This window comes from Berghia stephanieae, chromosome 13, assembly GCF_034508935.2.
Source record: "Berghia stephanieae isolate SIO BIC M18660-M18661 chromosome 13, UCSD_Bste_1.3, whole genome shotgun sequence".
Lineage (NCBI taxonomy): Eukaryota > Metazoa > Mollusca > Gastropoda > Nudibranchia > Aeolidiidae > Berghia > Berghia stephanieae.
Window position 1 is genome coordinate 33351402 of NC_088372.1, and position 15217 is coordinate 33366618.

At 35.9% G+C, this 15217-nt stretch overlaps 1 protein-coding gene across 2 annotated transcripts; it reads left to right on the plus strand.

The window, feature by feature from the left end:
* Positions 1-746: 746 nt before the first annotated feature.
* LOC144958769 (actinia tenebrosa protease inhibitors-like) lies at positions 747-14772 on the plus strand. 2 transcript variants are annotated; one of them, XM_078890955.1, is made up of 4 exons: positions 747-877; positions 2685-2777; positions 11729-11941; positions 13202-14772. In XM_078890955.1, the coding sequence occupies exons 1-4, from the start codon at positions 781-783 to the stop codon at positions 13381-13383; spliced, it is 585 nt and encodes a 194-aa protein (XP_078747081.1). In that variant the 5' UTR covers positions 747-780; the 3' UTR covers positions 13384-14772. The 2 variants fall into 2 exon arrangements, with proteins under 2 accessions (XP_078747081.1, XP_078747082.1); XM_078890956.1 differs by lacking the exon at positions 2685-2777 and having other exon boundaries at positions 748-877.
* The last annotated feature ends 445 nt before the right edge of the window (positions 14773-15217 follow it).

Genomic DNA, 15217 nt, shown 5'->3' on the forward strand with positions numbered 1-15217 from the left:
TTTCTCTTGTACTTGCACATCATAAAATTTAAAGAAAATGAACGGTGTGTTGTAGAGCATGTTTTGCTAAAGAAATTGTTTATCTCAAGAAATTTACTGCTTTTGTGTTTGAGTGATAAAAAATGTATGCGTTTGTGTTAGATGGGTGTGAAGTTTTGTGAAGACTGAAACTGGCTGGTAAGGAGAGAGTTAACTCTCTCAATCCTAGATATTTTTGCTACTTTTCAACATTGGAAAAATATGTATTAAAAATGAGCATGTACATAGACAGTTTTATTCAACTACCATTAACATGTAAACATTAAGAACATTCGCTTTGTTACTACGCCTATGATTTTTCTCAGAAGAATGTAATAAATAGGCACGGGGTAAAAGTAACCCCGGGTAAACTACGGATATATTCGTTGTTAGGGTTGAGTGAGTTAAATGACCATCTTCTTTGCAAAAATAATTCTCAAACCTGAGATTTCCTGGAAGACTTCGCGAAGTCCCAGGTTTGAGAAGATGTTTTTGTTTATTTTGTTTTGTTTTTGTTTTTGTTTTTCGCTTAGAGGAGGCTATTTAAATCGATCGATATTTGAAGGACGAACATTCTGCATTCTGGCCGAAGAGATAAGTACTACATACGTGTCTATCCGAGTACGGCGGTTAACAGGTTAATGAGCTAAATTTAGTTCTACAAACGTGTCGTACGTAGTCGCGTGCTTTTGGCCTTGGACGTTATTATATAAAGAGAAAGCAGTTTTGTATCGGTCAGTTATACCGTTGTGAACTGTAAAGATGGGTAGTGGAAAAAGGTTCGCGACCTCGTGTGTCGTATTGTTTGTTGTGGTTCTAGCTATTCTTGAAGTTGTTCAGGCGAATGCCAGAAGATCTGGTAATGTGTGATATTATAATATTGTTGTTGTCTTTGTCTTTTAATTAAAAGACGTAGTGTGGACTGAGTCCTCCTCCCACTTCTTCTGCTTCATCATCATCATCATCATCATCATCATCATTGTCTTCTTCTTCTTCTTCTCTTCTTCCTCTTCCCCCTCTTCCCCTCCTCCTCCTCCTCATTCTTCTTCTTCTTTTCTCATCACTGTTCCCCTCCCCCTCCACCACCTCCTCCTCCTTCTTCTTCTTTCCTCATCACTGTTCCTCCTCCTCCTCCTCCTTCTTCTTCTTCTTTTCTCATCACTGTTCCCCTCCCCCTCTTCCACCAAAACCTCCTCCTTCTCCTCCTCCTCCCCCTCTTCTTCTTCTTCTATCTTCATCACTGTTCCCCTCCACCACAACCACCACCTCCTCCTCCTTCTTCTTCTTCTTCTTCTTCTTCTTCTTCTTCTTCTTCTAATCGTATCCCCCACCTCCTACTACTCCTCATCATAGCCCCCACCCCCTCCTCCCGTTCTCCATCTAAACCATGTCTTTTCCCATCTTATCAATTTTAATCTTTATCATTTAATTTCTTTCAAGTATTGATTAAATCCGACGTGCAGTTATTTGCAGGTCTGATAACCCAATTCCTTTTGGGCTCATTGTTGTAATGGAAATCTAAAAAGAAAAAACACAAAAAAAAACCGACCAAAAATAGTGTCCCATTACAACGATGCTAGACTAGGCCCATAAGTAGATTCGATTGTCAGACCTGCATATTTGTGCACGTCGATTAAATCATTTACTTATACTGATATCCGTCTACAGTCTATTATTTATCAGTTTTCATTCATTTTATTTCTTTCTTATTTCTTTCATTCTCTCATTTATCACTTCGCCCAATAAATCATTCATAACTTCATTTCTTCAATTATTCGTCCATGTTTCAATGATTTATGTTCCTTTCACTCACAAGCAAATCTACTGTCAACATTTTCCTCTTTATGATCACCCCCAAAAACATCTGCCCGCCCAGCTGGGTCTGTTATATCTAGTAGAACATATTTTTTTGATAGAATAGAGTTCTATCTAAGAGGTAGCAAGAAATGGCTATTATCAGTTTAAGAATTCATAAACTAGGATAAAACCTGATTCTATGAGTCTTTGAGCTTTTAGGAAGTTCTTTCTAGTCTCCGTTCTAACCATTTGAATCATTAAATAACTTGGAATCAATTTGACTTACAATATTTTAGGTAACCAGCGTTCAATTCTCTGAACCCAAATTGATAATAATATAGGCTGTTGTTGGCTTATTACAAGAGCGATGGCCCAAATTAATGTGGGCTGTTGTGGACTTAATTACAAGAGGGATGACTCAAAATTTGTATAGGCTGGGTTTTTTTAAATTACTTATTTACAAGAATGGTGACCCAAATTAATAGGGCCTGTTGTAGACTTATTTACAATAACCAATTTGATTTGGGTTTATTTACAAGTCTGGTGACCCAAAAATGATATTAATATGGGCTGGGGTTTTTTATTACTTAGTTACAAGAATGATGACCAAATTTAATATGGGCTGTTGTGGACTTATTTACGAGACTATTGACTCAAATTGTTGTGGGCTCATTGTTGTAATGGAAATACTTTCAAATCAATGCAAAATATGGTACATTAGAACAATGTTAAATCAAGCGATTTGCAAATTGCGATCGGTTGCTAGACCTGTTAATATGTGTGTCCATTAGTCAAGTCCCATTCCATTTAAAACCTAATATACCTGGCTACAAATTTGATTCTGACCTTGACCCTGCATTTCATAACAGAATTTTTCTACGATGAGATCTATTCTGAATCCCGTCCTGTTTCCAACATGTCCCCGTATAAATCTACGGGCCAAAGACAACACCCTGTGGAAGGTAACAATGGTCTGGCAAACAGTACTGCATGCACCGCACACAATATAAATGATAATAATAATATATACTTTATTAATCCAAAAAAATGGAAATTTGTTTACAGACGTGGCATGCATAAAAATGTATAAACACAAAGTTGAGAATCTATGGCCACAATATATATATATATATATATATATATATATATATATATATATATATATATATATATATATATATATATATATATATATATATATATATATATATATATATATATATTTACGCAAATGTACAAACATGTAAAAATATACAACCAAGAACCAATAGCAACACCTTATATATTAATTTAATAAATTGAGATAGGCCATACCTCTGGCCTTAAGTCCGAACTTGTGAGTGTATATTTAAATATTTAAAAGATAGTATTTAATTTAAATCACAGTTCGAACACCATGTGGCAAAAATGAATTAAGGTGACGTGTTGTCATAAGAATATAAGAATTGATTTTGCTCTTATTTCTTTTAGTTTTGAAAGAAAAAGAGTTTTTGTTTTTTTTATATCGCGCAGCATCCACTCGAAGTCTTTAAGCTCTTTACAAGGGGCCCCAGGCCAACAGCAACACGTAACATGTAGAACAAGACATGACGCTTGTAAGGCGATATTACAATTTTTTCCGACTGAGACAACGCTGTTAACGGCCAGGTACTCATTTTACACCTGAGTACGGTGAGAAAATGTGAGTAAAGAGCCTTTTCCAAGGACTCAACTATGCGCCGAGCTCGGCTCGAACCCAGGACATCCCGATCCGAAAGCGAGTGTCATATCACATGACCACATAGCCACACAGCATGAAAGAAGTCCTCCAACAAGACGTGCTGTGTTACAGTTACAGTCTTGTCGTGTGAAACACTTGACTTTGGACCTGTTGGCCTCTGGTTCATGTCCTGCTATGAGTATGAGTGGCATGGATTGAGTCCTTGGACTTTCCGATCCGAAAGCGAGTGTCATACTACAAGACCACGTAGCAGCACTATTATTATTATTATTATTATTATTATTATTATTATTATTATTATTATTATTATTATATTAGTATAGTATTATTATTATTATTATTATTATTATTATTATTATTATTATTATTATTATTATTATTATTATTATTATATTATTATTATTATTATTATTATTATTATTTTATTATTATTATATTATTATTATTATTATTATTATTATTATTATTGTTATTATTATTATTATTATTATTATTATTATTATTGTTATTATTATTATTATTAATTATTATTATTATTATTATTATTATTATTATTATTATTGTTATTATTTTTATTATTATTATTATTATATTATTATTATTATTATTATTATTATTGATTATTATTATTATTATTATTATTATATATTATTATTATTATTATTATTATTATTATTATTATTATTATTATTATTATTATAATCTCCCATAGTGGGCAGGGTGGCACTTACTGTGTCTTCTATTCCCATATATCTGTTTTCCAATTTGCTTTCTGTCTTTGTCTTGGAATGAGATTACTAAGTTTTGCCTTGGCCCTGGCTGTAGTGATTGGATGGGAGGGAAATAGTCAAATGCATAGTTATTTTTATTAGTTATTATTTATTTGGGAGATGACAATTTTTCCCTTGTAAATCATCTCTCTGTTATGTATTGTTATATTTATTATTTTGATTGTATAATGTAAGCATTTGACTGTATTCCTATTAGTGGGGACTTGTGCTGGTATCTGGGTGAGACTTTTAGGTGATCTCAAACTAGGTACATTGATGTTGTGCTCTTGGAATCTGCATCTGTTTCCTATTTGCACCAATTCCCCTTTGTTTTACTTTCTCCTCAAGTTCTTATAATTCTAGAATCATTTTACTATCCAATTTTCTTCCTTTTTACTGGCGCTGATATCACCTAAATGTGTTGCAGCGTCGTAAAACCCTTAAAAACAAAACAAACATATTATTATTAATGTTAAATCGGGCTGCAATTGTAACGCTCTTTTGCGAAGTTTTCCCGGTTTCTATAGCATTGAACTTGAACGGACCATAGGAAACCAATCCATCATTCAATAACAAGTCTCACCCTGTAATAATAATAGTCACCGTCATAATCTGCACGAATATCAGTCGTTTTGCATTAGAGTTCAGTGAGCTCAAACTCAAAGGAAACATTTTAATATCTTTTTTGGTTGTTTTTCTTTTTTATATAACTGAACACACACACACACACACACACACACATATATATATATATATATATATATATATAATATATATATATATATATATATATATATATATATATATATATATATATATATATATATATATATATATATATATATATATATATATATACCGTATATATACCGTAATATTATTATTATTATTATTATTATTATTATTATTATTATTATTATTATTATTATTATTATTATTATTATTATTATTATTATTAATCTCCCATAGTGGGCAGGGTGGCACTTACTGTGTCTTCTATTCCCATATATCTGTTTTCCAATTTGCTTTCTGTCTTTGTCTTGGAATGAGATTACTAAGTTTTGCCTTGGCCCTGGCTGTAGTGATTGGATGGGAGGGAAGCAGTCAAATGCATAGTTATTCTTATTAGTTATTATTTATTTGGGAGATGACATTTTTTCCCTTGTAAATCATCTCTCTGTTATGTATTGTTATATTTATTATTTTGATTGTATAATGTAAGCATTTGACTGTATTCCTATTAGTGGTATATATATATATATATATATATAATATATATATATATATATATATATATATATATATATATATATATATATATATATATATATATATATATAAATATATATATATATATTTATTTATATATATATATAAAAATATATAGCGCAACATCCACAAACCGTGCTCAAAACGCTTTACACGTTGTCCCTCGCCAACAGCAACACAACATATAGAAGAGACATGGCGCATGTTAGGCGAGTTAACGCGGTTAACGTCTAGGTACTTATTTTATACTTGAATACGGTATGAGAGATTGCGAATTAAGAGCCTTTTGCAAGGACTCAACTATGCGCCGCTCAGCCAGGGTTTTCCAATCTGAGTCTGAGGGCAGTAGCAGCTTCTAATGGTGCTCGCTCACAACGCACCGTCCAACCAGATGCTCTGCGGTTTCGGGCTCGTTACCACAACGGGTACAAGTACATGTTGGACAGATGGCAAGTTCCCACTGATGCAGTGAGCGTGCTGTAAAGTAAGCAGATTGTCGACCGAAGCCGATTGGCTGACTACTGACACCCAATGTCTTCTCCTCTTGCTGGTGGAAAAGCTTATCAATCCAGGATGAATATGTCATACCACAAGACGGCATTTTATGATATACATTCCCCAATTGGATTCAATATTCTGATGTCACGTCCGCCCAGCAACGAGCTGCTTGGTGCTAAACAAAGAAAATCGGTACTTTTTATTCTTCATGCTGGCTTGAAATTTTTCACATGTCATATGGTCAGAATGTATAAAAGTCAAAGCATGATCAGATTTATAATGTTTTTCTTCTCTGGATACCTTTTTATGCTCGTCGGAGAAGCATTTCAAAAGGACGTCCGCCATTGCTCCGATAGTTTAGAACCAGTTACTAACTTACTGTGTGTCATTACGAAGGAAGTGACGTCACGACTGTTGAAGCCTATTTCAATATCCCATTGATGTACTAGCATAACAGTATAGGTCAGGGTTCTGTTTTATGAGGAAACACGACAATGAATATTCTCCTCTTGTCGGAGTTCTGGATAGCTCAGTTAGTAGAGAACTTGCTTCACATTTACATGTGGACTAGTGGTATGACAGTCACTTTCGGATCGGAAGGTCCTAGGTTCAGCGCATAGTTGAGTCCTTGGAAAAGGCTCTTTACTCACATTCTCTCACCGTACTCAGGTGTAAAGTGAGTACCTGACCCCGTTAACAGCATTGTCTCTGTCCGAAAAAAATTGCAATTTCGTCTCGCAGGCGTCATGTCCGTCCTACATGTTAAGTGTTTCTGTTGGCCAGGGACCCCTTGTAAAGCGATTTGAGTACCTTGAGTGGATATTGCGCTATATAAAAACAAAAAAACAAACAAACTCAAAGCACCTGCATAGGGACTGAGATCGATTCACGGATACGTTGTGTTGTTTGTTTGTTTTTTCTGACCCGACCCCCTATCCACTCACTCGTGATTGGGTAGCTGGATCTGTTAGATCTGGCACAAAGTACTTTGTGATAGGCTATATTACATTTTTTTCCCAGACCAAGACAAAGCTGTTAACGGCTAGGTACTCAATTTACACATGAGTACGGTGAGAGAATGTGAGTAAAGTAAAGAGTCTTTTCCAAGGACTCAACTATGCGCCGAGCGAAGCTCGAACCCAAGACATTCCGATTCGAAAGCGAGTGTCATATCACTAGACCACATAATGCCGCACATGTTAAGTGTTGCAGTTGGCGAGGCAGGGAGCCCTTGTAAAGCGCTTTGAGCACGTTTAGTGCATAATGCGCGATACAAAAGCTCAAGTTAAATTACGATATCAATATTGTATGAATTCATTTTATACTCAATGACACCAACATTTAAGCATCAAAGTTCAATTTCTTTGCGTTATGGTTAGAACCAAACCCTTCTCCTTAATAACAGAATAAATGTGTATGACAAAGCAAGAAAGAAAAATACAAGAAAAAAAAACAAACCATCCCACAAAATCAATCGATCTCGACTGTCTGAGGTTCGATCGTTTTGGGATGTTTTTTTTTTTTTCTTGTATTTTCTTATATGTATTTATCTGGCACCTTTCATAAACACTTGTTCAGTTCTTTATCCTACATCGGTGCCCGCTCCTTAATTTCTTGCTTCTATTATAACCCACTCTTTTCTATTTCTAACCCTTACTCATCTTGCAGTATTACATATTAATTTTAAGTGCGTAATATTCAATGATTTCAAATTCCCCATTAGACGAGACTAATTACACTGGAAATTACCATCAAAACCTACGTCTAATTATTTGCAGTTCTGATAACCCAATTCCCTGGGCTCATTGTTGTAATGGAAATCTCAAAAAGTGACGCACAATATTGTTAATTACAACAATGTTAAACTAGGCCCATAAGTGGATGTCAGACCTGTATATATGCACACGTCGATCAAAACACACTATTCAAAATTATGTTTTAGAGATAAATGTCTGATGAATACTGAATTCAAGTCTGAATTCTATGACTTAATTTCTCCGAACGCTCAGGAAAATAAACTTGAACTCTATTTCTCCCAATGGCCGGCTAGCCTCCAGTATCTGATGGGTTACGGATGGGAGGTTGATGCAAATGTAAATGCTCAGACTGGACAGGGAATTCTCACGAATCGTCAAGCTGGCGTTTTTAGGCACATTGTTGACAAAGACAGATTTTATCAAAAACTTGTGCTATCGCGAATACTCTAATGGCACGTTCACTTTTGCACTTCGAGCTGCGCTATCAGAGAGAGAACAGAAGTAAACCTAAATTACATACAAATCCAAAGTCTCAAGACGGGAACAGCGGTTGAAAGACAGGACAGCACAAACTCAAGATAGAAGTCTGACAGAAAGTTGGGAATAAAAGACAGAGCACCCAAACACTGGAAAATGAAAACCCAAAAAAAAAAAACAAAAAACAAAAAAAATGCATTCACATTCACCATTCACACAGACACTCTCGCAAATAATCAAAAAAAAAAAAATAATAATCTTGAGAGCGGAAACCGTTCGGAGATATAGTCACTTCGAAAATATTTAGCGATATTGTGATAGATTTTTCTCATTGATGCTTTATCAGACCTGACAACTACTACGAAACATTCGTGAAAATACGAATGTTTGGCTTCAACAGCTGAAATAAATAGACATTGTTGATTCAATATAATGTGTTAAAAAGTAAACTTTGGTGCCACAAAGCATCTATTCAGGGTTTTGAAGGCATATATTTAATACTGCTAAGGGTAAATAAATATTAATTTGTAAAGTTGATTAACGTAACGTAACTTCTATTTCTTTCCTCTAATTACTACAAATTTTAAACATTTCTAGTAGACTGGTCTGCTTTAAGCGTTATTCAGAATAACAGTCAGACGAAAATAAAACTCGTCACGTTCATCATTTAAATCGTGATGGCGATTACTCAACACTTATTGTACATACAGTACAGTCAATAGTTGTAAAGACAAAATCTTTTAAGGTAATTTACCCCATAAATAAAAACAGAGGAAGTTTTATTGTTGAGTTTTGAGCCGGTCAGTGAATCCCAGGACATTACAACCCATCCTGCACAAAAAAGGACATCATCTACATATGAATGCCGACCCATTTTTCGTAGATTTGTAGTAGATTTGCACCCGGCACTATCAAAAACTGCAAAGCTTTTCACGATTATGTGTGAACACAAAAGGTTTAGAAACATTCAAACGTAGATTATCAAAATACACACCAACAATGGCTGTCATGTTCAACAAACTCTCTTCGTCCTCGAATACAAATACTCAGAATGGAGTCGACTTTGAGTGACACTCAAAATTCAGATAGCCGAATTGTTTGACGTAGTTAGAACGTTGCCAATGCTAATAAAATACCTTCTTCTGGTTGTGTCATGTTGCCAGTTTGCTGCATTCTTGGGATAATAATGGCTATTTGTTTGGTTCTTTTTTTTTTGGCCAACAATTGCTCCATACATTTATTATTGACATCTGGATTCCAGTGTCAGAAAAACAAACATAAAAAACCCAGACTGCTTTGATAACATGAGAAATGTGTCATTTGCCTTTGCATTGATATTACATTTATTGTCTAGGTTTCCATTTTCATCTAAAAATATATTTGAAAGCAATGCTTTATTGCATTGAACTATCACGAATCTTACAATTATAATCATAAAATCAATTAAAAATCTGAAGATCGTGAAAGCCCTTGTATAAAACTCTAGGAAATAGAATAATAAAATATGTTAAGATTATGAGACTTCATTGTTTGTTCTCATTCATTTAAATAGATAAAGGGTTATCATTTATATTTAAATTTGTCTGAATCTTTTCCCACTGCATTGGTGTGAGCGTCCTTAATGGTATATATATATATAACTGATTCTATGACCAGAGTATGGATTTATAACTCGTATCTAAGATGTAAAATCTGTGACACACTGTTTACTGAAACAGACAATTGGGAGCACATTGATGTTTTGATAGAAATCTAAAGAAAAATTATGGCCCTTATTTACACAATTTTCAAACAAATCCCACGACGGTTTTTTCCCTTTCTTTCTGTAAATATCTTTTTAACATTCGAAAAAGAAGAAAGAAGAAAATTACTTTTATTCGCCCCCAAGGGGGAAATTTGTCTTTAGGGTCATCCAAGGGAAAACTGGAACAACCCAGGCGTGAGCCGCAGTGCAGCACCGCAAAGTGAGCTAGGGCGAGATCGATGACTTGCTCAAGGCCACACAACGAGGCGGGTAGTCGAACCTCGGTTCGCCCCGGAAAGTCTTCGAGCTTTTCGTGTTGCCAATACTAATACTAACATAATAGAGGGATCTAAACTTGGAATTGTACCGAGTTTGAGATTTCCGTGATTTCGAGATTTGCGTGTTCGAGATTTCCGTGCTCGAGTGTATGTTTTTATTGGGGTTTTTGTTATTGAGTCCGACACATTCCGTGTTTTCTTATTTTTGAAGCTGCTATATTTATTTTTGTTATTATTTTTTGACAGTCCACAACTTCTAGCAGCTTAGTATCACTTATACCTTTGACAATAAATATAACGCATTATCTACTAAACAAGCTCAACGCACTTTACAAGGGGTCCCTGGCCAACAGCAACATTTAACATGTAGGACGGCTATGACGCCTGTTAGGCGATATTACAATCTTTTCGGACAGAGACAACGCTGTTAACTTCCAGGTACTCATTTTACACATGAGTACTGTGAGAGAATGTGACTAAAGAGCCTTCTCCAAGGACTCAACTATGCGCCGAGCGAGGCTCGAACCCAGACCTTCCGACCCGAAATCGAGTGTCATACCACTATATCACACACATTTTCATCATACAGTTTTAAAAATAGTATTATTGGCGCATTTCAGGTTGGAATAACTCGAGTGTTATGTAAGATTTCATCAAACGGTTTTATTTGTCAGATGTGTAGAATTTGCAAACATGCATCGATGGGATCTGAGGGAGTCAGCCGACCGTCCCGTCCCCACTGTCAGGGAACGCCAGAGACAGTAGACTACATAATCTTACACTGACCTGTGACGAGTTTGGCGGGAAGTTTCGAGGCTGTCGTCAACTGCGGTGACGAATTTAAGACTGGCTGGAGACTTTCATGACATCATGACTCGGTTACCAAAACTTTTAGAATTCAAAACCTCGGCAAAAAACCGTTCGATGAAATCTTACACACCTTTGGAGTTATTCAAACCTGAAATGTTTTCAATAAAAAACCGTTTGATGAAATCTTACACAGCTTTGGAGTTATTCAAACCTGAAATGTGTCAATACAAAAGAACCGTTTGATGAAATCTTACACAGCTTTGGAGTTATTCAAACCTGAAATGTGTCAATAAAAAACCGTTTGATGAAATCTTACACAGCTTTCGAGTTATTCAAACCTGAAATGTGTCAATACAAAAGAACCGTTTGATGAAATCTTACACAGCTTTGGAGTTATTCTAACCTGAAATGTGTCAATATATAAAAAAAACACACACACAAAAAAAAAAAAAAAAAAAAAAAACCCAACAATACTGTATTATAATATAAGCCATGCCGATATAATGCATATCGATTCAAGGCGAATTGTTGTCTTTATATAAAAATGTGCAGGTTGTTGATGATCGTTTTGATATTATTTTGGTCCACAGCATGCAGGCAGCCTAAGAAAATCGGAAGATGCAGGGCGGCCTTCCCACGTTATTACTACAACCAGGAGCAGAACGCCTGCCTGAAATTCACCTACGGGGGCTGCGGCGGAAATCGGAACAACTTCGCGTTCAAGAGGCGCTGTGAAAGGCGTTGTGTGCAATCTAACAACGACAACAACAATAACAATGACAACAACAATGACAGCAGGAACGGTATATAATAATAATAATAATAATAATAATAATAATAATAATAATAATAATAATAATAATAATAATAATAATAATAATAATAATAATAATAATATAATAATAATAATAATAATAATAATAATAATAATAATAATAATAATAATAATAATAATAATAATAATAATAATAATAATAATTTAGTAGCAGTAGTAGTAGTAGTAGTAGTAGTAGTAGTAGTAGTAGTAGTAGTAGTAGTAGTAGTAGTAGTAGTAGTAGTAGTAGTAGTAGAGAAGTAGTAGTAGTAGTTGTAGTAGTAGTAGTAGTAGTAGTAGTAGAAGAAGTAGTAGTAGTAGTTGTAGTAGTAGTAGTAGTAGTAGTAGTAGTAGTGTAGTAGTAGTAGTAGTAGTAGTTGTAGTAGTAGCAGTAGTAGTAGTAGTAGTAGTAGTAGTAGTAGTAGTAGTAGTAGTAGTAGTAGTAGTAGCAGTAGTAGTAGTAGTAGTAGTAGTAGTAGTAGTAGTAGTAGTAGTAGTAGTAGTAGTAGTAGTAGTAGTAGTAGTAGTAGTAGTAGCATTACCATCAGTAGATGTAGTAGAAGGTGAAAGAGGAGGAGAAGGTAATTATGGTTCTGTTATTGGCGCGGCTTTGTGGTCTAGTGGTATGACATCGACTTCAGAGCAGCTTCGGTCATTGGCTCGAGTTCCGCTCTGGATGACCCAAAGTTGAGTCATCAGAAAAGGCTGTTTATTCACCACACTCAGCTGTAAAATTAGTCCCTTTGCCTAAAATCGAGATGCGTCTGAAAATATATCGCAATGTCACGTGACAGGAAACAGGGTTCGTCCTACACGTTAAAGAAAAAAAAGAGCTTTTATATAGAGCAATATCCACTAAACGTGCTCAAAGAGCTTTACATGGGGTCCCTGGCCAACAGCAACACGTAACATGTAGGACGGGACATGAGGTGTATTAGGCAATATTACATTTTTTCGGACTGCAACAACGGCCAGATACTCATTTTACACCCGAGTACGGTACGGTGAGAGAATGTGAGTAAAGAGCCATTTCAAAGGACTCGACTGTGAGCGCCGAGCGAGGCTCGAACCCAGGACCTTCCGATCCAATAGCAAGTGCCTTACCACAAGACCACATAGCCGCACTTAAACGTTGCTGTTGGCTTGGGACCCCATGTAAAGTTCATGTAGTGGATATTGCGCTATATAAAAGCTCGTCTTTTCCATTCACCCCCCCCCCCCCCCCCCCCCACCCCCTATTTTTCCCCAGTATGTCAACTGCCATCGGTGACGGGACCTTGCCGTGCCTATTTCAGAAGATTCTTTTACAACGCCCAAACTGGACAATGTGAGCCGTTCGTTTATGGGGGGTGTAGAGGAAACGCCAATCGGTTCATTGACGTAACTTCCTGTATGGCCAGATGTGGAAGACAAAATGGCGGCATTGTCTAAAACTCCAAGAGAGAGAAAAAAAAAAAAAGAAGTGAAACCCCATGTATCGGTGACCACCTAAATGCCCGGAGTCAGAACTGAAAACCCAAGTTTCGGATTGAACAACAGTGTGTATACTACACATACGTATGTAAAAATAACCCAATTATAATTACTATTGTTTATATAATTTTATTAATAAAGGAAATAAACAGATTTTATCCTTTAGAGTTGCAAGATTCCCACGTGATTTAATTTGTTTTCATGTAGGTATTGCTTCTTTTTCTTTTCCACATACATGCTATAATATATAAAATAGGGTTATATGATTAGCGCTCCAGAGAAATATGATATGAGGATTTAAAATTATCTTTTGGCCAGGGCTATTGGTCAGTACTGACCACACCTGTGTTATCTATGGTACTGACCCCCAGGCGCTAGTACCTGCGGGCCAGTACTGACGAACAGCGCCAGCGCCTGGGGGTCAGTACTGACCATTATCATATTATATGGAAGAGATGTTAATGGTTCTGACTAATGGGGCCTGGTGTCTATTGGTCAGTATTGAACAATAGGTGCCACCGCCCACAGACAACCTCTCTTCGGTCTCTGCCACCGCCCGCCATTGATCAGCACTGACCAACATCAGGCCCGTTCGTCAGTGCGGACAAAGACCTCTTCGCACTTATTCGTCACTTCCTAAAGTATTCCATTAAAAAAAAAAAAAACAATTAAAATCCGAGGCCAACTTATCCGATGGCACTCAGTAACACTTGGTCACTTAGATAAATTTGATTTCTAACGCGTTAGATGCCGTTTTCTGGGTGGGGTTCTGACCTCCCATAGTGGGCAGGGAGGTACTTGCTGTGTCTTCTGTCCCCCTGTACTTGTTTTTCATTTGCTTTCTGTCTTTGTCTTGGAATGAGATTACTTGGTTTTGTCCTGACCCCGGCCGGAGTCCTTGGCTGGGAGGGAAACAGTCGAATGTATAGTTAAAGTTTTGGGAGATGTTGTGTATTGTTATTTTTTTTTATTTTTAACATATGATTTGTAACCATTTGAGTGTATTCCTTTTAGTGGGATCTTGTGCTGGTGTCTGGGTGAAATTTTTAGGTGATCTCAAACTAAGTACTTTGATAGTGTGCTCTTGGAATCTACATTTGTTTCCTGTTTGAACCAATTCCCCTTTGTCTTACATTTTCTTGTGTGCTTTAATTGTAATTCTATAACTTTTTACTATCCCATTTTCTTCCTTTTTACTGGCGCTGATATGACCTTAATGTGTTGCAAGCGTCGTAAAATCCTTAATAACAAACAAATATCAAATAACCCAATTATAATTACTTTGTCCATTTGATTTCAACAATAAAGACAATAAAAAATAAAAATTGATCCCCCATAGTAATAAAATGCCCTCGTTCTTGATTTATTTTGTTTTCATGTAGGTATTGCGTCTTTTCTCTTTTCTACATTCCTGCTACATATAAAATAGGGTATTGGGCGGGTATGACACTCGATTTCGGATCGGAAGGTCTTGGGTTCAAGCCTCGCTCGGAGCATATTCGAGTCCATTGGCAATGCTCTTTACTCACATTCTCTCACCCTACTCAGGTGTAAAATGAGTACCTTGCCGTTAAAAGCGTTGTCTCTGTCGGTAAAAAAATTGTATTAGCCTAACAGGCGTCATGTCTCGTTGTACATGTTATGTGTTGGTGTTGGTCAGGGAATCTTTGTAAAACGCTTTGAGCACGTGTAGTGGATATTGCGCTATATAAAAGCTCCAACTCAAGTTATATGAATAGCGCACAAGAAAAAGATGACAGAAGGATTTTTTTTTTTTTAGTACGGTGGAATC

Bases quoted from the DNA above. Each gene is read 5' to 3' on its own strand.
- LOC144958769 (XM_078890955.1), top strand. From the start codon at position 781: ATGGGTAGTGGAAAAAGGTTCGCGACCTCGTGTGTCGTATTGTTTGTT. The intron at 878-2,684 runs GTAATGTGTGAT...ATTTCATAACAG, and splicing joins GGCGAATGCCAGAAGATCTG to AATTTTTCTACGATGAGATC. The intron at 11,942-13,201 runs GTATATAATAAT...ATTTTTCCCCAG, and splicing joins CAACAATGACAGCAGGAACG to TATGTCAACTGCCATCGGTG.